The 22913-nt window shown below is 37.2% G+C and overlaps 1 protein-coding gene across 4 annotated transcripts in view; it reads left to right on the top strand.

Annotated features, from left to right (window-relative positions):
• ZFYVE9 (zinc finger FYVE-type containing 9) overlaps positions 1-22913 on the top strand; it is a 145860-nt gene that overhangs the window by 14246 nt on the left and 108701 nt on the right. For all 4 annotated transcript variants that reach the window (XM_058717401.1, XM_058717403.1, XM_058717402.1 and 1 more), the window contains exon 3: positions 1927-4031. In XM_058717401.1, coding sequence (XP_058573384.1) covers positions 1927-4031 — 2105 coding nt within the window. The remainder of the gene's footprint in view (positions 1-1926; positions 4032-22913) is intronic.

Here is a 22913-nt window from a genome sequence, read left to right as displayed (position 1 = left end):
TAAGTTACTGCCAAAATGGTTAAATAAACTGTCAGCTTAAGATTCACTTCGTTTAGGGAAAACTTTTCTTTAAATTTCCCTCTGAGTATGACTTGAATGGATAAGCCATAATTAAATATCTTTTACCTCGCCTTCCTTCCTTGGTGTTCTCTGTTTCTAAGGGGAAATGGCATGTAACAAGTTTACAATTTGGTATATTTCCATCTGAACTCCATGATTTTAGTAATGATTTCCAAACCTTTACTATATCCAGTGATTCAGGTTGTTCTTTGATAGTAGTTGGGAAGAGAGATTAGTTTTAACTTTACTGCTTTGGGTCTATGATAGAGCAAGCCTTAAAAAGAATATGGGATTATGGGGGTTAGGAAAGAAAAGGGAGAAGGAATGATACATGGAATAGCGTGCTCTTCTCATATTTTACTGTTGATGACCTGAAGCTACTCCATAGCCATAGGATTCATGTAAATGTAAAAATTAATAATTTGAGATTTTATTGGATCTAGATGGGTTTTATACATACCAAGGCAGAAGGTGTATTTTCCTCTCTGTTTCAATCATTTATACAAATAATTTCTCAATCCTTTCTTTGGTTTGGCCCTCTGTGTATCACAGTTATTTGTCATAAGATATCTACACAGGTGCTACACCTAATCACATGAATAATATACTCCTAGAATACCATTGACTCTAATAAAACTGTTAGTTCATTACATGATTCTCTTTGTGACTAACGTAGATTCTAGTAGGGTATTTTGTATATAGTTGATTTTGAATACATTTTCATTGAATCAGTAAAAATTGTCTTTTAGTTCAAAAATACAGCATTTGCTTATAAAAAATAACTCCCTAGAAGGAGAAGAACTTCAGAAGCCACATTCTTGTTTGGAACTATGTTGTTTATTTGTTTTGAGCTATTTTTTTTTTTAAATTTTAGAATTTTTTAAATTTAAAAAAATTCTAAAATTAAAAAACTTTTTTTACATTTTTTTCATGTTTGTTTATTTTTGAGAGAGAGAGAGAGACAGAGCACAAGCAGGGGAAGGACAGAGAGAAAGGGAGACACAGATCCAAAGCAGGCTCCGGCTCCAAGCTGTCAGCACAGAGCCCGATGCGGGGCTTGAACTCATGAACTGTGAGACCTGTGCCAAAGTCAGATGCTTAACTGACTGAGACACCCAGGAGCCCCCAAAATTTAAAGTTGCATTAAAACTACAATGTGTAGCCTGGTGTCTTTCAAAGTATATTTTAAATAGAGTGATTTTTCATTTTGTGTTAATTTCCTTCTTTAAATGAAAAATATAGCACACATGGATGGTGATGACACTAGATAATTAACAGTATGCCCATGTGGTAGGTGGTCGAATAATGAAATTTTAATAACTGATCATTCTTGTTTGAATATTAAATATTCTTGTAAGAAGCGGTAATTCTTTTTTATTTCCATGAACCATCTTGGAAATAATGATTTCTTTTTTTAAAGGAAGCATATGTTACTAAATCTCAAGTCTCTGCTAGCCTACATTTGGTCAACTCAGGATTTAACACTCAGAGGATTCAGGACCATTCTCCACATATTCTGCCTTTCCAATCTGCCCTTTCTAGCTGCTTTTTACTATTTCCTTACACTAATTCTTTTTCAACCCAAACTGAATTTCTTCTTATTGCTCTCTCAGATTGTTGTGTTTGGGGCTATACTTGTTTCCCCTTATGAATGACCTCTTTTCCAAACTGACATGTAATACAGGAATAGTCTTAATAATATTTTTTTGTTCTTAGCTAAAAACTAGAAACTCCATGTTCTAGAAATATTCTCTTTTTAGATATCCTAGGAATATTTTATTTTCAGAGTATTTGCAAATGTAGTTGATTAACTGAGTCCTAGCTTTTCCAGTGTCACCAGCAAACTTATTGTAATTATTTTTTCAGATGAAACAGTTTCTCCTATTTTATTGGATACCAAGTGGAATAAGATTCTAGATTCCCCTTCTCACCGACTATCATTTAACCCTGCATTGGCCAGTGTGAATGAACCTGCAGTTTCTAATGAGTCACAGCCACAATTGAAAGTCTTCTCTCTGGCTCATTCAGCTTCTCTGACCACAGAGGGAGAGGACCATTGTGCAAATGGACAGGAGTATCCTCTGAATCCAGAGATTAACACAATGTGGATTGATGAAAATGCCGTTGCAGAAGATCAGTTAATTAAAAGGAACTGTAATCGAGATGATCAACGCAGTGCTGTCGAAGTGGGAGAAAAAAAATGTGGAAATCTAGCTTGTCTGCCAGATGAGAAGAATGTTCTTGTTGTAGCTGTCATGCATAATTGTGATAAGAGGACATTACAGAGCGATTTGCAGGATTGTAATAATTACAATAGTCAGTCCCTCATGGATGCTTTTAGCTGTTCACTGGATGACGAAAGCAGACAAACTGATCAATTTAGTTTTAGTATAAATGGGTCCACTGGAAAAGATATGAATTCAGAGAAACAAATGGATCTGTTGAATAGATCAAGTGCAGTGGGGGATTCTGTTAAACATATGTGTACTACTTCATCTGATAATCTAGCCAGTGTCTGTTCCCCCTCACAATTAAAGGATGATGAAAATATAGGTAGAGATCCCTCCATGTCTGTGATTACAAGTTTAACAATTGATTCAGTAATCTCATCCCAGGGAACAGATGAAGAAGGTTCTGCTGCTAAAAAGCAAGAGAACTATATACCAGATGAGGTTCTCACTTGCAAAACCAGTTCTGCTAGGACAGATCTAGGGAGTCCAAACTCCTTTTCCCATCTGAGTGAGGGGATTTTGATGACAAAAGAGCCAGCAGAGGAGAGAACAACCGAAGAATCCATCAGACCTGGTTTACCTTTGCTTCCCAAAACAAACATACCTAATGGGTCTGGAAGGGATGATAACTGTGAACAGTTTTCAGATTGCCTTGTGTCCAGTGAAGTTAGAGCTGATGAAAAGGAAGGTTGTGGACATGAAGAAATACTTGACACTACAGAACTTCTTAATATGACAGAGCATTTCTCTGATTCTCAGGAGATGACTAATTGGAAATTGACTAAGCTAAATGATATGAATGACAGCCAAATAAATAAAGAAAATGAGAAGTTTCTGCAGATGAATCAGCCTGAGGACATTTACAGTGATAATGGAGGAGAGTGTGATAGAATGGCTGAAGCAGGTCTAGATTTAAAAGGAACTTGCATGAATGAAAGTGAAGGATGCGATTTCTCCACTATGGATACACCAGCAGCAAATTCTGTATCTAATTGTGATTCCTATGGAATGCAGAGCCCAGTTGTTTGTTTTGTTCCAAAGACTTTACCCTCCAAAGAAGATTCAGTAACAGAAGAAAAGGAAATAGAAGAGAGCAAATCAGAATGCTACTCAAATATTTATGAACAGAGAGGAAATGAAGCCACAGAAGGGAGTGGTCTACTTTTAAACAGCACTGGTGACCTAATGAAGAAAAATTATTTACACAGTTTCTGTAGCCAAGTTCCATCAGTGCTTGGGCAATCTTCACCTAAGATAGTAGCAAACCTGCAGTCTATCAGTGTTCCTTTTGGTGGTGCAAGACCCAAGCAACCTTCTAATCTTAAACTTCAAATTCCAAAGCCATTGTCTGACCACTTACAAAATGACCTTCCTACAAATAGTGGAAATAATATTAAAAACAAAAATGATGTTCTTGGAAAAGCAAAATTAGGGGAAAATTCAGCAACCAATGTATGCAATTCCTCTTTGGGAAACATCACTATTGCTGATACAAATGGGGAACATTTAGAAAGCTACGAGTCTGGGATATCCAGTAGACCGTGCCTTGCATTAGCTCCAGAAAGCCCAGATAATGATCTCAGAGCTGGTCAGTTTGGAATTTCTGCCAGGAAGCCATTTACTACTCTGGGTGAGGTGGCTCCCGTGTGGGTACCAGATTCTCAGGCTCCAAATTGCATGAAATGTGAAGCCAGGTTCACATTCACCAAAAGGAGGCATCATTGCAGAGCATGTGGGAAGGTAAGTTGTGTGTGTTTCAGGTCACAAATGTGGCATGCCTATTTTATTAAGCTCAATTAGAAATTAATAAAGACAATATAAGGTGAACACACTTCTGGTTGAGATGACATTATAAATAGCCTGGAACACCCAGTTCTAGTAAATTTCTAAATAAAAAATGACCTCATTGAATCTTAGTATTTATATAATTTTTTTGGTTGCCAAGATTTAAGCTGAATCACTTTTCGTGAACAGATGAGAATTGAGGAAGTGTTAACTTTGTGGTTTCTATATTGATAGATACTTGGTTAATGGAATAGTTTGAAATAAGGAAGTTATTTTTTTGGTTTAAGAAATACTTGTAGTTAACTTCATATTTTTTTAATTTTTGAAAAATTGAGTATTACACTTAAAATCCATCCTAGTTTTTGTTACAGGATTTTGGCCACTCTACTAGACATTCTGGAACTTTTTATACACATATACACATATTTTTGTCTTTTTCCCCCTTTAACTTTGATACAAAATAGAGTTGAGGGCTGCAGATCCTATGACAAGGTTGTAAGAATACTTGATATTCCTTAGGTCTCCCTAAGTTTCCTCGCTGTAACATATCAACTTACTGATTTGTCTTTTTAACAAGAGCTATGAACTAGGAGGAAGGGATTTTATATTTTTAAAAAGACTGCGAAGTTTGGTGTCAGGTATGGATTCCAATTTCAGCTTTGTTATTTTTTAACTATACTTTATTAAGCTTTAGTTTTATAAAAACAAAACAAAAGATTAGTAATTTTCATTTGGCTTTATGAAGATTAAATGAGATTACAGATGTAATAGTAAGTGCTCAGTAATTAATCTCTACTTCCCTTCTTGCATGATTTATTGGTCTGTTTGTGCTAATTAGGATGCTTTCACCTTCAAGGAACAGGGTATCTGACTCTTTGTGATTTAGACAAAATAGCATTTCATGTAACAGGAAGCCTGAAGATAGAGACTCACTTATGTCTGGGCGTAGAGTGAGGATCTCTAAAGTTTCCTTGGTCTTCCACTCATGATCTCAAGAGAGTGGCATAGCTGTAAGCATCAAGTTCAACCTGGCAGCTTCTCAAGTACAGGGAAATTGGGGTCAAATGAGCCTATTCTTGCTGCAGTCTCATCAAGGAGGAAAGAATCCCTGGCAACTTTTTTCAGTTTATTGGTCAGGTCTAGACCACAGGTGCAATTTTATACCAATTATTGATAAAGGGGAACAGAATTGATTGGCTAAGATGAGTCATGATTCATCCTCTGGGGCTGAGCCCAATGTTGCCTGAACACAAGTGGGATTCTGTTAATACGGAGAAGGAAGAGAATGTTTCCTGGCTGGGCAGTCAGAAAGGGTACAAAAGAACAAAATGATGAGGAGCAGAAAGAAGTTAAAGCTGTGATTGGGCTGCTGGTCTCTGATTATTAAAATTTGAAGAAAATAGTTTGTTTAATTCTTAAATATCTTGTAGTCTGAAATAAACTCAGTAGCCTGAAGAATCAGTTTTCTATTAAGGAATTAGAGTTGTCATTTTTATGTAGCTCTGTGTGTCGCTTACTCTGTAGAATACTTTCTGAAAATTTTGCTTTCTTGAGCAAATAATAATGTTCTAGACCAGCATATCCACATGTAATGAGTAAATAGGTAACTCAGGTGTATTTAGAAAGGAAATGGTGGCAAAATGTTCACAAATTGAAAAATTAGATGGAAGTTTTGCTGAGTGGAATTTATGAATTTAGGAATTCACGTGGATTATGGATTCATATTCTGGTTTTTTTCCTTTTTATCTCCAGTTACATCAGAGATGTTCTAGGGATTGGTGAGAAATGTTTGTAAAAATCCTTGAACTTCTTGGAAGAAAAGAATTTATAAACAATTGTATACTTTTTCTAGCTACTAATGAGATTATACTGGGGAAATAGCTAGAAAAATACCCCAAACAATGTGATTTTGTAAAATATTGTTCACTGCTGAAAAAAGAAATTTAGTTTGCATACCCAGTAATTTCTCTACTTAATACCTATAGCTTAATACTCTTTGCTCTTATGAGGATATATTAAGCATCTAATATATGAAATGTTCTGGGCTAGATATTGGAGATGCAGAGATACAAAAATTGCAATATATGACTTCATTGACCTCAAGGAGTTTGTAATCAAGGGCGCTGATTTCAGTAAGTTGAGAGAGGACTATTTGGATTTCCCGGAGTTTAAAAAAATTCTAAAAGAAATTGTGAACCACTGATCTGAGTAGACAGACAAACAGACCATTCTGCAACAAAGTATATACATTGTGTTAAAAGCCAATTATATGTGCCTTATATTTGTTCTCATTAATCCTCATTATATCCGTGTAGAATGGGTTGTTAATTTTTCCCTATTTGATAGATTAAGAAGCAGAGGCTCAGAATGGTCAAGGAATATGCCTAGGATCTCATAGCTTGAATATTGCAAGAGCCCTGGTACCCTTTCTTTCAGTCATATCACTTCTAGCATGTCTCTTCATTTATACTAGTGGTATGAAGGAAATAATCTAGGATCATTGAGGGATAAGAGCTTAATTTTTCTAAAATGGCAGAGGGAGTCAGGAAAGTCATGTTACAAAATGACTATTTTGAGAGGGCGATGTAAAAAAGTAGGTATAATTTATGGGGCAAGGTTCTAAAGTGTGTGAGATAAATGAGATCACATCAGAGAACAGGTGGAAAAGTACAGGTGGGAAAAGGGAAATAAATTCACAAAAGAATGGGACAAGATAAAAATACACATGATAGAAGGAGTTAATAGAACATTGTAGGAAATTATTTAGCATAGTTTAAAGCTTAAGTTCTTTTTTTAATTAAAAAAATTTTTTTTGAATGTTTATTTATATTTTGAGAGAGACAGAGACAGAATGTGAGCTAGGGAGGGCAGAGAGAGAGGGAGACACAGAATCCGAAGCAGGCTCCAGGCTCTGAGCTGTTAGCACAGAGCCCAATGCGGGGCTTGAACTCATGAACCACGAGATCATGACCTGAGCCCAAGTCCGACGCTTAACTGACTGAGCCACCTAGGTACCCCTATTTTTTAAAAAAATTTTTAATTCTTTTTTAAATGTTTATTCATTTTTGAGAGAGAGAAGGAGAGACAGAACACGAGCAGGGGAGGGGCAGAGAGAGAGAAGGAGACACAGAAACCAGAAGCAGGCTCCAGGCTTCGAGCTGTCAACACAGAGCCCCACGTGGGGCCCGAACTCACAAACCGTGAGATCATGATCTGAGCTGAAGTTCGGACACTTAAGTGACTGAGCCACCCAAGCACCCCTATATTCAATTCTTGATAAGCAGTAGAGTTGTTATAACATTCATCTTGGTTAAATGTAATTAAGTAAAATATAAAATAATTAAACTAGAATTTATGAAAGTGTTAAAATGTTGCAGTTTATTTCTGTATTGCTGTAATGGAGATCTGGATTCCAGTCTTCATTGTTAATTGGAAAAGTATGTCACACTCTAAGATGCTCAGCAAATGTGAGTTTTATGATTTTACACATTAATTTAGACAATTGCTCCATATAGCAGTATAATCCCTACTTCTCCTGTATGATAGATGATAAATTATATTGTAGAAAGAATACAGAGAACTCTTTCCCCAAAAGGTGCCCTTTAAATTCAAATTATCACCATTATTATAAACTCATATTCATTTCCTGTGGAAATCACTGACTCCAGCAAATAGTGGTTATTCATCCTCTGTCAAGATCCATTTCCCATTAATGTTTTGACTTTGACTTCAAAGGCCTAAGAAAACATTGAGTTTTATAGTAAAGGAAAGGGGCGCCTGGGTGGCTAGGTCGGTTAAGCGTCCGACTTCAGCTCAGGTCATGATCTCACTGTCCGTGAGTTCGAGCCCCACGTCGGGCTCTGTGCTGACAGCTCAGAGCCTGGAACCTGTTTCAGATTCTGTGTTTCCCTCTCTCTCTGCCCCTCCCCTGTTCATGCTCTGTCTCTCTCTGTCTCAAAAATAAATAAACATTAAAAAAAAAAAAGAGTAAAGGCAAGAGGAGTTTTTAAAGTGAAGAAGAATTTCTAAAAGAAAAAAAAGCTGTTTATCTTCTGTTTGGTCATTTTCAAGGCTTTGTCACACTTTATCATTTATCATCACTGATGTGTCCAATTATTATTTATTTGGTGCCAGCTGGTTAATGACTGCTCTATTTACTATTTAACAGAAGCAGGCATAAAAATATTTTTTAAAAGTATAACTGTTTAACTGGCAATTATTACCTGGATATTTTGTATTTGTTTGAGATGATGTGAAAGAAGAAAATAGAGTAACATTAAAAAAAATTTTTTTTTGATGTTTATACATTTTTGAGAGAGAGAGACATGGAGTGTGAGCAGGGGAGGGGCAGAGAGGGAGGGAGGGAGACACAGAATCTGAAGCAGGCTCTAGGCTTTTACCTGTCAGCACAGAACCCAATGTGCGGCTGGAACTCATGAGCCCTGGGATCATGACCTGAGCCATGTCGAACGTTTAACCGACTGAGCCACCCAGGCGCCCCTAGAATAACATTTTGAATACTTCTACTTTATGCTAGGCTTATCTAGTTTAATATTACAATTCTCTGAGATGTAATTAGAGGTGAGAAAAATGCACCTCAGAAAGGTTAAGTAATTTGCCTAAATCCTCAGAGTTTGACAATGAGAGTGCATTGATTTTAAGACAAATCTGTCGGACTCCAAAGCCTGATGCTCTACCACACTGGACACAGCAGCAAAATTTATGTGTACTTGAATTGCTTACTAGAAATATAAGTCATTGTCTTTGAGTTAACTTAGTTTGGGGCAGGAGTAAAGGACTGGGAATTTAAGTATTTGAATTTATAAGGAAGACGAAAATTCTGAGTGATTGGTGCTATCAGGTGATGGTAGAGTAGCAGGATTTTAGGATTTTACCTACCAGGTCTTGACCTACAAAATAGAAAAAGAACAATACGGGCACCAAGTCATTGGACGAGGAGGAGGGTGGCAGTATTATATACCATTCAAATTTACTCACAATTATTTTTTTCATTGTAATTGACTTTAAAAGTATAACTTGAGTAGACAGTTTTTTATTGCATTAGTGATTTGAATAGATGGAACAGAGAAGAGAACTGTAAGGTAGATAATGTGGAAAAGAGTACTGGAATGAGTATGAAAGAGCTGTGGGCTTCTGTTTCCTCTTCTGTAAAAGGAGGAGATTGCATAGACTTTATTTCTGTTTCCTTGCAGCTCTGAAAGAGCTTATATGAATTTCTGTGGTTAAAAAAAAATAGAAAAGGAAATGGAAAGATTGTGCTAGCATTGATTTATCTCTGTAAAATTATTACTAAATACTGATTAGCTAAGGTCACTCTGTGGGAAGAGTCCATCATTAAACATTTTGAAGCGTACTGTGCTGAAAGTGTGTTTTCTGGAAGTCATCTCTGTTAGACTGGAATGCTATTTGTCAAAGTGTCAGTTAAGTGTGCTACAGTGAGCATTTTTTTTTTTTTTTGCAATTACTGTTTCCTTTTTGATTCATTTCTCATACTAATTTCTTCAAGATCCCTTTAGGGACATGTGATCTTTATCACTTACAGTTTAAAAAAAAATAGCTTGATGACATGTCTAATGTCAAAGTGACATATTGAAAAATGATCTAGATTAATTTTTAATATAGTTCTAAAAAGCTTCCCTGTTTCAGATACTTGGGATTAGGGATTATGGATACTTAACATATATTGAGTATTTACAAATGTAATTATAAAGCATTTTATATAATTTTATATTTGTATATTATATAAATATTTTGTAAGTTTATATAATTTATATAATACATATGTTTATGTATAAAATGGCAAATACAGTCAATATCTAGCTTTGCTTTTAATTTGAATATGTAATCGGTAATGTCAGGAGTAATTTTATTTTTTAAAGTTTATTTATTTTGAGAGACAGAGAGAGAGCATGTGAGTAGGGGAGGAGCAGAGAAAAGGAGAGAGAGGGAGAATCCCAAGCAGGCTTTGCACTGGCAGTGGGGCTCAAACCCATAAGCTGGAGATCACGACCTGAGCCGAAATCAAGAGTCAGATGCCAGCTGAGCCACCCAGGCACCCTGTGGAGTAATTTTATCTATAAAGATATGTAACAGAACTATATAATATTTTGATATTTATGTCATTATACCATATTTTTAGTTTAAGTGAAAATATACTTTAAAGAATTAAAATATCATTTAAAATAACTATTCAAATTTAATACTGAATAAAACCATTTTTAAAAATAATTTTTTAGAAGTTAACAATTACACTCACCTGAAATATTAGGGAAGAGTTACAATGTTATGATTCTATCTGGGGTAAAAGAATATTATTCCAGAGCATGAAAAAATTTGATGTTGTTTATTTAAAAAAAAATTTTTTTTTAATGTTTTTATTTATTTTTGAGACAGAGAGAGACGGAGCATGAGTAGGGGAGGGGCAGAGAGAGAGGGAGACATAGAATCTGAAGCAGGGTCCAGGCTCCGAGCTGTCAGCACAGAGCCCGACGTGGGGCTCGAAGTCACAGACTGTGAGATCATGATCTGAGCTGAAGTCGGACGCTCAACCGACTGAGCCACCCAGGCGCCCAGTGTTGCTTATTTTTTAATCATAGGAAAATCATTTTTCAGTATATAACCTAAGATGACAAGATACACAAAATCATGTCTGTTTATGCTGTCACTCTGTTATTTTATGCTCTGACTTTGGTCAAGGAATCTTGACAGAATTGAAGATTTTCAACTTTGTTTACTGTAAATAGAGGTTACAGAAATGTTAAATGTTTGTAAATGAATGTTATATTGTAAAAGGCAGCTAAATAAAAGAATCTTTCCCTTGTCACCTTGTTATGTGCCACTGTTAAAGTACATGTTGATCATTTCAAGCATGTAAGACTCTCTTTGTAACAGTGTCTCTCTGTATAATGCCATGAAAATAAGTCACAGAAACTGTCTTCAAGTAAGACCTTTTTAATTGAATGACTAGTGCCTGTTGCATGCAAGTTATGACAAACTTGCCTGATACCAAATTTGATTATATCCTATGTAATGTTTTAGCAGGATTCCAAGGGCATTTGTCAATATTGACTTCATCCAGGTGTTACAAGAGTTTTCATTCTGAGAGCTCTAGGATGTGCCGTGTGCTTTGTCATCTCTACAAGGGCAGAAATTTCTTTTATTTCATATTAGATTTACTTTACCTATTTTGGAACCCAGGCATCAATAATCCTATTCCTCAGTTCATGGCACACTTTTTAAAATGTTTTAATCCCAACGTAGTTAAAATACAGTGTATTTTAATATTACTTTAAAATAAAAAAAATAAAATAAAATAATATTGGGGTGCCTGGGTAGCTCAGTCAGTTGAGCATCTGACTTTTGATTTTGGCTCAGCTCATGGTCTCATGGTTTGTGAGATGGAGCCCCGTGTTGGACTCTGTGCTGATGGTATAGAGCCTGCTTGGGATTCTCTCTCTTTCCCTTTCTCTCTGCCCCTCCCCCCATCTCTCTCTCTCTTTCTCTCAGCATGAATAAATAAACCTTAAAAAAAAGTAATATTTATGATGACAATCTTCTGTCTACTTCTACATATCCCTAGTCTCTAGTTTGGCTTACTAGACATACCCACTTAAAAAAACAAATAGACAGGGGCACCTGGGTGGCTCAGTTAGTTGAGTGTCCAGCTCTTAATTTTGGCTCAGGTCATGATCTCGCGATTTGTGAGATCAAGCCCTGCACTGGGCTCTGTGCTAGCAATGCAGATCCTGTTGGGATTTTCTCTCTCCCTCTCTCTCTTCCCCTCCCCTGCTCTTTGCACTCTCCCTCTCTCAAAATGAATAAACTTTAAAAAAAATGACCAACAACAAAAAAACCCAAATAGACTATTTTTTTAGAGCAGAAAAATTGAACAGAAAGTACAGAATTCTCACATACCTGTAGTTGACCCCATTATTAGCATCTTGCCACTAGTGTAGTACATTTGTTAAAATTGATGAACCAATGTCAATACATTGTTATTAACTAAAGTCCTATAAAAGAAATATATGCTGTGGTTTACTTTAGGTTTCACTCTTTGTGTTGTACAGTTCTGTGGGTTTTGATAAATGCATAATATGTGTCCTATTATAGTATCCTATAGAGTAATTATACTATCCTAAAAATCCCTTGTGCCCAACTTGTGCGTGCCTTCCTTCCTGCCATCGGAACTGCCAGCAATCACTGATCTGGGTTTTGTTTTTTTTTTTAATTTTATTTTTTAATGTTTATTTATTTTTGAGAGAGAGAGAGACAGAGTGCGAGCAGGGGAGGGGCAGAGAGAGAGAGGGAGACACAGAGTCTGAAGCAGGCTCAAGGCTCTAAGCTGTCAGCATAGAGCCTGACACGGGGCTTGAACCCACGAATCTCAAGATCATGGCCTGAGCCAAAATTGGAATCTTAACTGACTGAGCCACCCAGGCGTCCCTCATTGATCTTTTTACTGTTCCTGTTGCCTTTTCCAGAATGTCTTATAATTGGGATCATACAGTTATGTAACCTTTTCAGACTGGCTTCTTTCACTTAGTAATATGCATTTACATTTCCTCCATGTCTTTTTATTTTATTTTTATTTTTTTTCCAATATATGAAACTTATTGTCAAACTGGTTTCCATACAACACCCAGTGCTCATCCCAAAAGGTACCCTCCTCAATACCCATCACCCACCCTCCCCCCCACCCCCCATCAACCCTCAGTTTGTTCTCAGTTTTTAACAGTCTCTTATGCTTTTCCTCCATGTCTTTTTTAAAAAATCGAGGTATAATTGACGTACAACATGGTGTTAGTTTCAGGTATATAAGATAATGATTCAATATTTGCATGTATTGTGAAATGATCACCACTGTAAGTCGTTAATATCTGTTCCCATACATAATTACAATTTTTTGGATGAGAAATTTTTTTTAAAGTTTATTTATTTATTTTGAGAGAGAGAACCTGTGTGCATGAACAAGGGAGGGGCAGAGAGAGAGGGAGAGAGAGAGAATCCCAAGCTGGCTCTGCACTGTCAGCATGGAGCCAGACGTTGGGCTCAAACCCATGAACGATGAGATCATGACCTGAGCCAAAATCAAGAGCCAGACACTTAGTGGACTGAGCCACCCAGGTACCCCTAAACATTTTTTTAAAATATAATTTATTGTCAAGGTGGCTGACATACAGTATATAGAGTGTGCTCTTCGTTTTGGGGTAGAGTCCTGTGGTTTATCGCTTACATACAACACCCAGTGCTCATCCCAGCAGGTGCCCTCCTCAGTGCCCATTACCCATTTTCCCTTCTCCCGCACCAGCAGTTTGTTCTCTGTATTTAATAGTCTCTTATGGTTTGCCTCCCTCCTTCTCTGTAACTATTTTTTTCCCCTTCCTTTCACACATGGTCTTCTGTTAAGTTTCTCAAGTTCTACATATATTAGTGAAAACATACGATATCTTTCTCTGACTGACTTATTTTGCTTAGCCTAATACCCTCCAGTTCCATCCACGTTGTTGCAAATCGCAAGATTTCATTCTTTTTTATTGCTGAGTAGTATTCCATTGCATATATATACCACATCTTCTTTATCCATTCATCAATTGACATTTGGAGAGAGTGTTAACCAGGGAGGGGGCAGAGGGAGAGAGAGAGAATCTTAAGCAGGTTCCATGCTCAGTGCAGATCTTGACAATCCTGTTGATCCCAAACCCTGGGATCATGACCTGAGCTGAAATCAAGAGTTAGACATTTAACTGACAGCACCCCCAGGTACCCCAGAAATATTTTATTTATTTATTTTTAGATTTTTAAAAAATGTTTATTTTTGAGAGAGAGAAAGACACAGTGCAAACGGGGACAGGCAGAGAGAGAGAGACACACACACACACAGAATCTGAAGCAGGCTCCAGGCTCTGAGCTGTTGGCACAGAGCCCAACACAGGGCTTGAACTCATGAACCATGAGATCATGACCTGAGTCAAAGTTGGACGCTTAACCAACTAAGCCAGCTAGGCACCCCACCCCAGAAATATTTTAAATTATTCACGTGTTTCTCTTATTTAAGGACAATTCAACCCAAAACAAGTTTATTTTCCTGATTTCATATTTACTTACCTATTGATGGAAACCAACACATAGAACAGTAAGAAATGGCTACTTTAAAAATAGAATATTCCTTGGTAATTCAGTTTTCCTCATACTCTGCCTAAAAACTTGTCTTATTATTCACATTGTGATTTGAACCATTCCAGCATGGTAAAACAGGAAAAACTTTTGGATTAAACTTGGTTTCTAATGAAGTTAGGGCAATATTTTCCATTCACATTCTTCAAAATTGTGTTGGCTGAAAGTCTACCTCACCCATGTCATAGCATTTGTCACACAGTACTGTCTCTGTCATTCTCATTGGACTATAAGGATCGTGTTATTGATTCTGATTTATCTTTTATTCCCAGCATTTAGGCCCCACAGTACCTGTCACTTACAAATTGTTCAACAAACGTCTGTTAATGAATAAGTGAGTGCCAGATCATTAATTTACTTAAATATTGTGTGCTTGTTATTTGTCTGTCACTATGCTGGGTGCTGAATTTACACTAATGACATTATGATTCCTACCCTTATGTAAAGATTAGTGGGAATAACCAAAAGCAAACAAATGTGTAATTACAAATTGTGATAAGGACTATGAAGGAAATGAACAAGGAAGGATAATATAAAAGATGGAGGGGGAAGGGGATCTGGGAAGTCCTCTGAAAAATGACAGTTTATTTTTTATTCTTTATGTTTATTCATTTTTGAGAGAGAGAGACAGAGGGTGAGCAGGGGACGGGCAGAGAAGGAGACACAGAATCCGAAGTAGGCTCCAGACTCTGAGCTGTCAGCACAGAGCCCAGTGCAGGGCTCATACTCATGAACTGTGAGACCATGGCCTGAGCCGATGTCAGACACTTAACCAACTGAGCCACCCAGGAGCCCCAAGAAATGACCGTTTAGATGACACATGACAGTTGAGGAGTCAGCCATTCAAAGTACAGAGAGAAAAGAATGCTTCAGGAAGAGAGAACAGCATGGGCCAAGGTAGGAAGGCACCTATACAAGAAATTGAAAGGAATCCAGTATGGTTAAAATATAGTAAGGGAAGAGTCCCATAAAAAGAGTGTGGAGAGTAAGTCAGGGAATAGCTCATGTAGTGTTCTGCAGGTCATGTGAAGAATACAGTGAGAAGCCATGGGAATGGATAAGCTTACCTAGGGAAGAGTTTACAGAGGGAAGAAAAGGGGCCCAGGGTGAGCCATTGAGGTCAAGCAGAGGAGGAAGACCTAATACAAGTGACAGAGAATGCATGGCCAGAGAGTTAGGCAGAAAACCAAGAAAATGTGGTGTCTTGAAACTCAAAAGAAGAATAGTTTGGCAGAGGAGGGGGTTATCACCTATATAAAGTGCTGATGGGAGGTAAATAAGATATGGACAGGAAAGGGACCAATGGACTTGTCTGCATCAGACTCTGATAAAAGCAGACTTCGTAGAGCTGTGGATACAGAAGCCAGAATGGGTTGAAAATGGGGAATGGGTTGAATATGGAATGAGAAGTAAGGAAGTGGAGATGGTTTTTTCAAGAAGTTTTGCTGTGAGGGAGAACAGAAAAAAAAATTGGAACACTTACTAGATGAAGATGGTGGTTATAGATGAATTTTTTAAAGGATAGGAGATATTTACTGTTGTATTTAATGTAATGAATGATTCTATAGACAGGTTGTTTTAGAAGAAAAGGGATCAGAGGAAGAGAAAAATCCTTGAGAAAGCCAAACGGATAAGATTTATGACATATTTAGGGTTTGGTCTTCAACAGGAGAGAGGAAGAGAAGATGGGGACAGATGAAGATAGGTTTATGGATTTATTGGTGAGAGCATGAAAAAAATTTACATCTGCTTGACTCATACTTCATGTAGAAAATATAAACATTGGGGCACCCGAGTGGCTCAGTAGGTTAATCATCTGACTTTTGGTTTCAACTTAGGTCATGATCTCGTGGTTCATGGGTTCAAGCCCCACATCAGGCTCTGTACTGACAGTGCAAAGCTTGCTTGGGATTCTCTCTCTCTCTCTCTCTCTCTCTCTCTCTCTCTCTCTCTCTCTCTCTCTCTCCTCTCTCTCTCCCTCTCTCTCTCCCTCTCTCTCTGTGTCTCTCCCCTGCTCAGGCTGTCTCTGTCTCTCTCAAAAATAAATAAACTTAAAAAACAAGAAAATATAAACAGAGAGAGACGAAATAGGGATAGATGATGAGGGTTTGAGAGGGGAGAGGTAGTTACCTTGGAGTGGGAAAGTAAAACCTAGTTAGAGAATTGAAATTTTCATAGCCTTGTGAAACTAGGTATCAAATTTTCAGTCATTTTATGCTAGTATAGTCCTGACTTCATGGGATAAGGTCAGTATTTGGAGACATTGTGAACTTGTTGCATTATCTTTGCAATACAAGCAATTATTGGAGAAGCAACAAAAGTTCTGTAGGGCTAGTCTATGTTGCCATCTGTCTATCCATTTCCATTTTATTTGTTCTTTCATTGAAGCATTTAGCAAGCATATACTTAATGCTTAGTGTACTATTTTTAACCAAAGAGATGAAACAAAAAAGCAGAATGGCTGAGCCACTCTATTTAAACATACCACTCATGTTTCCATAGATCACAGAACTTAAATATGTGAAATAAATAACAATTACAAAGCTGCAAATGCTTTGTGGTGGGAAGCAGATAGATGATGATGATGGTGGTGGTAGTGGTGGTGAGGATAATGAGATGGCTAATATTTATTGAGTGTTTACTGTGTGCCAGGCACTTTTCTAAATGCTACTTACAGTATCTTATTTAATATGTATAACACCCTAGGGGCACCTAGGTGTCTCAGTTGGTTAAGTGTCTGACTCTTGATTTTGGCTCAGGTCATGATCTTCCGGTTCATGGGTTCAAGCCCCACATCTGGCTCTGCACTGACAGCATGAAGCCTGCTTGGGGTTCTCTCTCTCCCTCTCTCTCTGCCCCTCCCTACCTCAAAGTAAATAAATAAACTTAAAATACACACACACACACACACACCCTACGAAGTAGCTAGTGTTATAATCCACATTTTATAAGTGATGAAATTGCCCTACAAAAATTGAGTAACTTGTTGGGAATCACACAGCCAGTAAGTGGAGTTAGGATTCAAACTTAGGCTCTTTGACTTACAGAGCCCACACTCCAAAGCAGTATGCAGTGGTTTTAGAGGGTCTGGGGGGCGGAGGAGGAGGGAGAACCGAATAAGGGAGTCATAAAGTTGAGGTCCTTAAGTTAGTAAGGGCCACTTTAGGAGCATGTGGACTTATGACCGCAAAGCTCCTAGGCAGCCAGATAAGAGGGAAACAGAAGGTAGGTAAACGTTTGTTTAGTACATACTCTGTAATTTGTGTATCGTTTTCCTAGTAAACCCATGTGAAAAGTGTGTTATTACTACTTTCCGGTTGAAGAAACTGAGATAGTAGAACTACGAACCAATCAGTGCTTTCTTAGCTATATAACACATGGTCTTTTCCTTTAAATATAGTTGAAAGGATAAAAATGAAATAATTCAATAGGTTTTATGGTGGTTTTTTATATTGTTTCCTCAGCATTTCTTAGAGGAATGTCTGTATTTATACCATGTTTTCAAAGCAAATATATTTATTTCAAAAAGAAAGTTGGAAAATATCTGGTACTTCTTATATTAGATGGCAATTTCTTATTTTAAATAAAATTATATGTTAAATACTCACAATTTACTTTTAAATAACTTGAGTTACAGTCAGTTTGTTTAACATTTGAGAATTTTGGTAGTGAATATAGAATAACCTTCATAGAACCCTGAGTAACAAGCACATTAAGATAACCTGTTGGTTTGGGGGTGCCTGGATGGCTCACTTGGTTGAACATCTGACTCTTGATTTTGGCTCAGGTCATAATTTCATGGTTCCTGGGATCGAGCCCAATTTCGGGGCTACGTGCTGACAGCGTGAAGCCTGCTTGTTGCTTGGGATTCTCTCTCTGTCCCTCCCCCCTCTTGCACTTACTGCTCTCTCACCCTCAAAAATATTTTTTAATCTTTTTTTAAAAAAGATAATATGTTGGTTTATAACTTCAGAGATCAATTTTCTCAAGGTTTATTTTGTCATCTGGTGTTAAAACATGGCGACTGGTTGTGCTACTTGGGAAGCAGAGAAGTAGTAATTTCTCACACTGAGAAAGTTTGTTGAAATATGTGAAGAGCATTTTAAAGAGCAAACGGATCAATAATTCTCAACACCTAGATTTAGAATAACTCACAGCCATTAACTAGCTTCCTCATGCTCTCAGGCAAGGTACTTTGATCATCTGTAGGATGAAGGTGATAATACATACTAAAGATCTGTTGGGAGTGCCAGGGTGGCTCAGTTGGTTAAGTGTCTGGCTCTTGGTTTCGGCTCAAGTTATGATCTCACAGTTCATGGGATCGAGCCCTGCACTGGGCTCTGTGCTGACAGTGCAGAGCCTGCTTGGGATTCTCTCCTTTTCTCTGTCCCTCCACTGCTGTGTGCTCTCTCTCTCTCTCTCTCTCTCTCTCAAAATAAGTAAATAAACTTAAAAAAATCTGTTGAATGAATTATCAGTTTTAAAAGTAATAAATAATGTTACCTAACACTGTATGTAGTAGATTATCATTAAATTGTAACTTCTTATTTTAATTATGTCTTTATGGAAAATTGGCTGTAGTGTTTGTTTTTTTTTAAGTAGGCTCCATGCCCAGCGTGGAGCCTATTGTGGGGTTTGAACTCATGACCCTGAAATCAAGGCCTGAGCTGAAATGAAGAGTCAGTTGCTTAATCAACTGAGCCACCCACGTGCCCTGGCTGTAGTTTCTTTATGAAGTATTTTTTTGTTGTTGAGTTGTAGAGTTCTCTATATATTCTGGGCATCGATCCTTTATCAGATATCTGATTTGGAAATATTTTCTTTATAAGTTCTTTTTACTCTGTTGGTAGTGCCTTTGATGCAACAAAGTTTCAAATTTTGATGTTCAACCTGTTTGTTGTTGTTGTTGTTGTTGCTGCTGCTGTCTGTGCCTTTTGTGTCATATCCAAAAAATCATTGCCAAACCAAATGTCATGATCTTTCCCCCTATACTTTCTTCTAAGAGTTTTATAATTTTAGCCCTTGCATTTAGGTTTTTGATCCACTTTGAGTTAATTTTTGTATATGGTGTAAGGATCCAGTTTCATTCTTTTGAATGTAGGTATCCAGTTTCTTCAGCACCATTTGTTCAAAACAGTATCCTTTGCCCATTGAACTGTCTTGGCACCCAAGTCAAAATCATTTGACTGTATATATATGTGAGATTGTATTTCTGGGCTCACTGTTTTATTCCATTGTTCTTGATGTTTGTGTTTATACTAATATCACACTGTTTTGGTTACTGTAGCTTTGTAGTAAATTTTGAAACCATGAAGTGAGAATCTTCCAACTTTGTTCTTCTTTGTTAAGATCATTTGACTATTTTGGATATTCCATATGATACACTATATGTTAACTAACTTGGATTTAAATTTTAAAAAATATTCCATATGAATTTAAGGATGGATTTTTCTATTTCTGTGAAGATTGTTACGACAGAGATAACATTGAATCTGTAGATAATTTTAGGTAGTAGGGACATCTTAACAATAATGTTTTCCAATTCATGAATTGTCTTTCAGTGTATTTATATCTTTTTTTAAAATTTTTATTTATTTTTGAGACAGAGAGACAGAGCATGAGCGGGGGAGGGACAGAGAAAGAGGGAGACACAGAATTTGAAGCAGGCTCCAGGCTCTGAGCTGTCAGCACAGAGCCCGATGCAGGGCTGGAACTCATCAACGGCGAGATCATGACCTGAACCGAAGTCAGACGTTCAACCGACTGAGCCATCCAGGCGCCCTGTATCTTCTTTGAATTTTTTTTCAGCATTCTTTTGTTATTTTCAGTGCATAAGGCTCTTACCTCCTTGGTTAGGTTCATTTCTAAGTATTTTATTTTTACTTATTTTTAATTTTTTTTTAACATTCAGTTTTGAGAGAGTGTGAATGGGGGAGGGGCAGAGAGAGAGGGGAGACACAGAATCCCAAGTAGGCTCCAGGCTCTGAGCTGTCAGCACAGAGCCGGACACAGGGCTTGAACTCATGGACCATGAGATTGTTACCTGAGCCGAAGTTGGATGCTTAACCGACTGAGCCACCCAGGTGCCCCAATTTCTAAATATTTTATTCTTGATGCTATTGTAAATGGAATCATTTTCTTAATTTCATTTTCAACTTGTTCATTATTAGTGTATAGAAATACAAATGATTTTTGTGGGTTGATTTTACATCCTGCAAGTTTGCTGAATGTATTAGTTTTTACAATTTTGTGTGTGGAATCTTTAGTGTTTTTTACATATATGATTGTGCCATCTGTGAACAGAGGTAATTTTCTTCATTTCCAATCTGAATGCCTGTTTGTTTACCTTTTCTAATTGCTCTGGCTAAACTCCAAATACTAAGCTTGAATATAAGTGTCAAAATTGTACATCCTTGTATTTTTCCTATCTTAGAGGAAAAGCTTTTAGTCTTTCACCGTTGCATATGATATTAGCTGTGAGTTTTTTAAATGTGGCCTTTTATGTTGAGGTAGTTTCCTTCTATTCTTAGTGTGTTGCATGTTTTTATCACATAAAGATGTTAGATTTTGTTAGTGCTTTTTCTGTATCATTGATCATGTGGATTTCTTTCCATTCTATTAATGTGGTATATTACATGATTTTTCCATGTTGAACCATCCTTGCATCCTTGATCATAATCCTTTTATTTTTTTTATTTTTTATTTTTTTTAATTTTTTTTTTTTTCAACGTTTTTTATTTATTTTTGGGACAGAGAGAGACAGAGCATGAACGGGGGAGGGGCAGAGAGAGAGGGAGACACAGAATCGGAAACAGGCTCCAGGCTCCGAGCCATCAGCCCAGAGCCTGACGCGGGGCTCGAACTCACGGACCGCGAGATCGTGACCTGGCTGAAGTCGGACGCTTAACCGACTGCGCCACCCAGGCGCCCCGATCATAATCCTTTTAATGTACTGTTAAATTTGGTTTGCCAGTAGTTTATTGAGTATTTTTTGCATCAATGTTCATAAAGGATGTTGGCCTATAATTTTTTTTGTATTGCCTTGTTTGGCTTTGGTATTAGGGTAATGCTGGCTTCATAAAATGAGTTAGGGAGTGTTCCTTCCTTTTCAGCTTTTTGGAAGAGTTTGAGAAGGATTGGTGTTGTTTAAATGTTTGGTAACATTTACCAATCAAGGCCGTTTTATTTGGAGCATTTCTTTGTTGAAAGGTTTTTGATTACTGATTCAGTCTCCTTACTAGTTATAGATATATTTGGATTTGCTATTTCTCCCTGATTCAGTTATGGCAGATTTTATATTTGTAGGAATTTGTCCATTCATCTAGGTTGGTGGCAGTTTTTGTTTTTTGTTTTTGTTTTTTAATTAATTTCTGCACCCAATGTGATGCTCGAACTCATGATCCCAAGATCAAGAGTTGCATGCTCTACCAACTGAGCCAGTCAGATACCCTGGCCACAATTGTCTTTAGGCCAGAAGATAATTATTTGAAAAAGGTAGAGTAGGATATTCAGTCTTAAATCAGTGCTTCCTTTGACAGAACAAATCAGAAGTTGGTTGTTGGTTACAGAATGTCAGCTGACAAAAGTGTCTTCTGTTAAAACCATCACATTTTCATTATATAAATAGGCAAAGGAGAGGCTTAAGTGGATGAGTAATCACTAGAGAAATATTTAAATTTATTAGCTATTAAAAAGGTAGGAATTTTATACCTGTGTAGTGAAAAATAGAAAATGTTGATAATACTCATTGCAATTTGATGTTAAGTTGAAATCAGCATTTTTAGACATTTAAAATACCATATATATCAATTCTTAGAGCCAATAATTCCTTCTTTGGAAGATAATTCCTAAAGAACAAGAGCTATAAAACAAAAAGATGTTCATTTTAGTGTTACTTTATTTTTTACTTGTTTATTAAAAAAAATTTTTTTTAACGTTTATTTATTTTTGAGACAGAGAGAGACAGAGCATGAACGGGGGAGGGGCAGAGAGAGAGGGAGACACAGAACCGGAAGCAGGCTCCAGGCTCTGGGCCATCAGCCCAGAGCCCGACGCGGGGCTCGAACTCACGGACGGTGAGATCGTGACCTGTGCTGAAGTCGGACGCTTAACCGACTGAGCCACCCAGGTGCCCCTTGTTTATTTTTTAAATTTATTTTTTAGAGAGAGACACCAGGGGAGAGGAGCTGGGGGGGGGGGGGAGAGAGAGAGAGAGAATGAATACATCTTAAGCAGGCTCCAGTGTCAGCATGGAGCCCAGTGTGGGACTCAGTCCCATGAACGTGAGATCATGACCTGGGCCAAAATCAAGTGTCGGATGCTCAAATGACTGAGCCACTCAGGCACCCCTAGTGTTACTTTAAATAGCAAGCACATTAGAAATAATCATTATATATAATTATGATAATGGGGCGCCTGAGTGGCTCAGTTGATTAAGTGTGCAACTCTTGATTTCACCTCAGCTCATGATACTACAGTTATGGGTTTGAGCCCATGTCAGGCTCTGTGCTGAGTGTGGAGCCTGCTTGGGACTCTTTCTCTCTCTCTCTCTCTCTCTCTCAAAAAAAGATATTAAAAATATAATATGATAAAGCAGTATGGCAAATGCCTATGATGATCTATGAATAAAATAAAATGCAAACT

Source organism: Neofelis nebulosa, chromosome 2, assembly GCF_028018385.1.
Source record: "Neofelis nebulosa isolate mNeoNeb1 chromosome 2, mNeoNeb1.pri, whole genome shotgun sequence".
Lineage (NCBI taxonomy): Eukaryota > Metazoa > Chordata > Mammalia > Carnivora > Felidae > Neofelis > Neofelis nebulosa.
The sequence above is the reverse complement of the archived record's forward strand: the minus strand, read 5'-3'. Positions and strand labels throughout refer to the sequence as shown.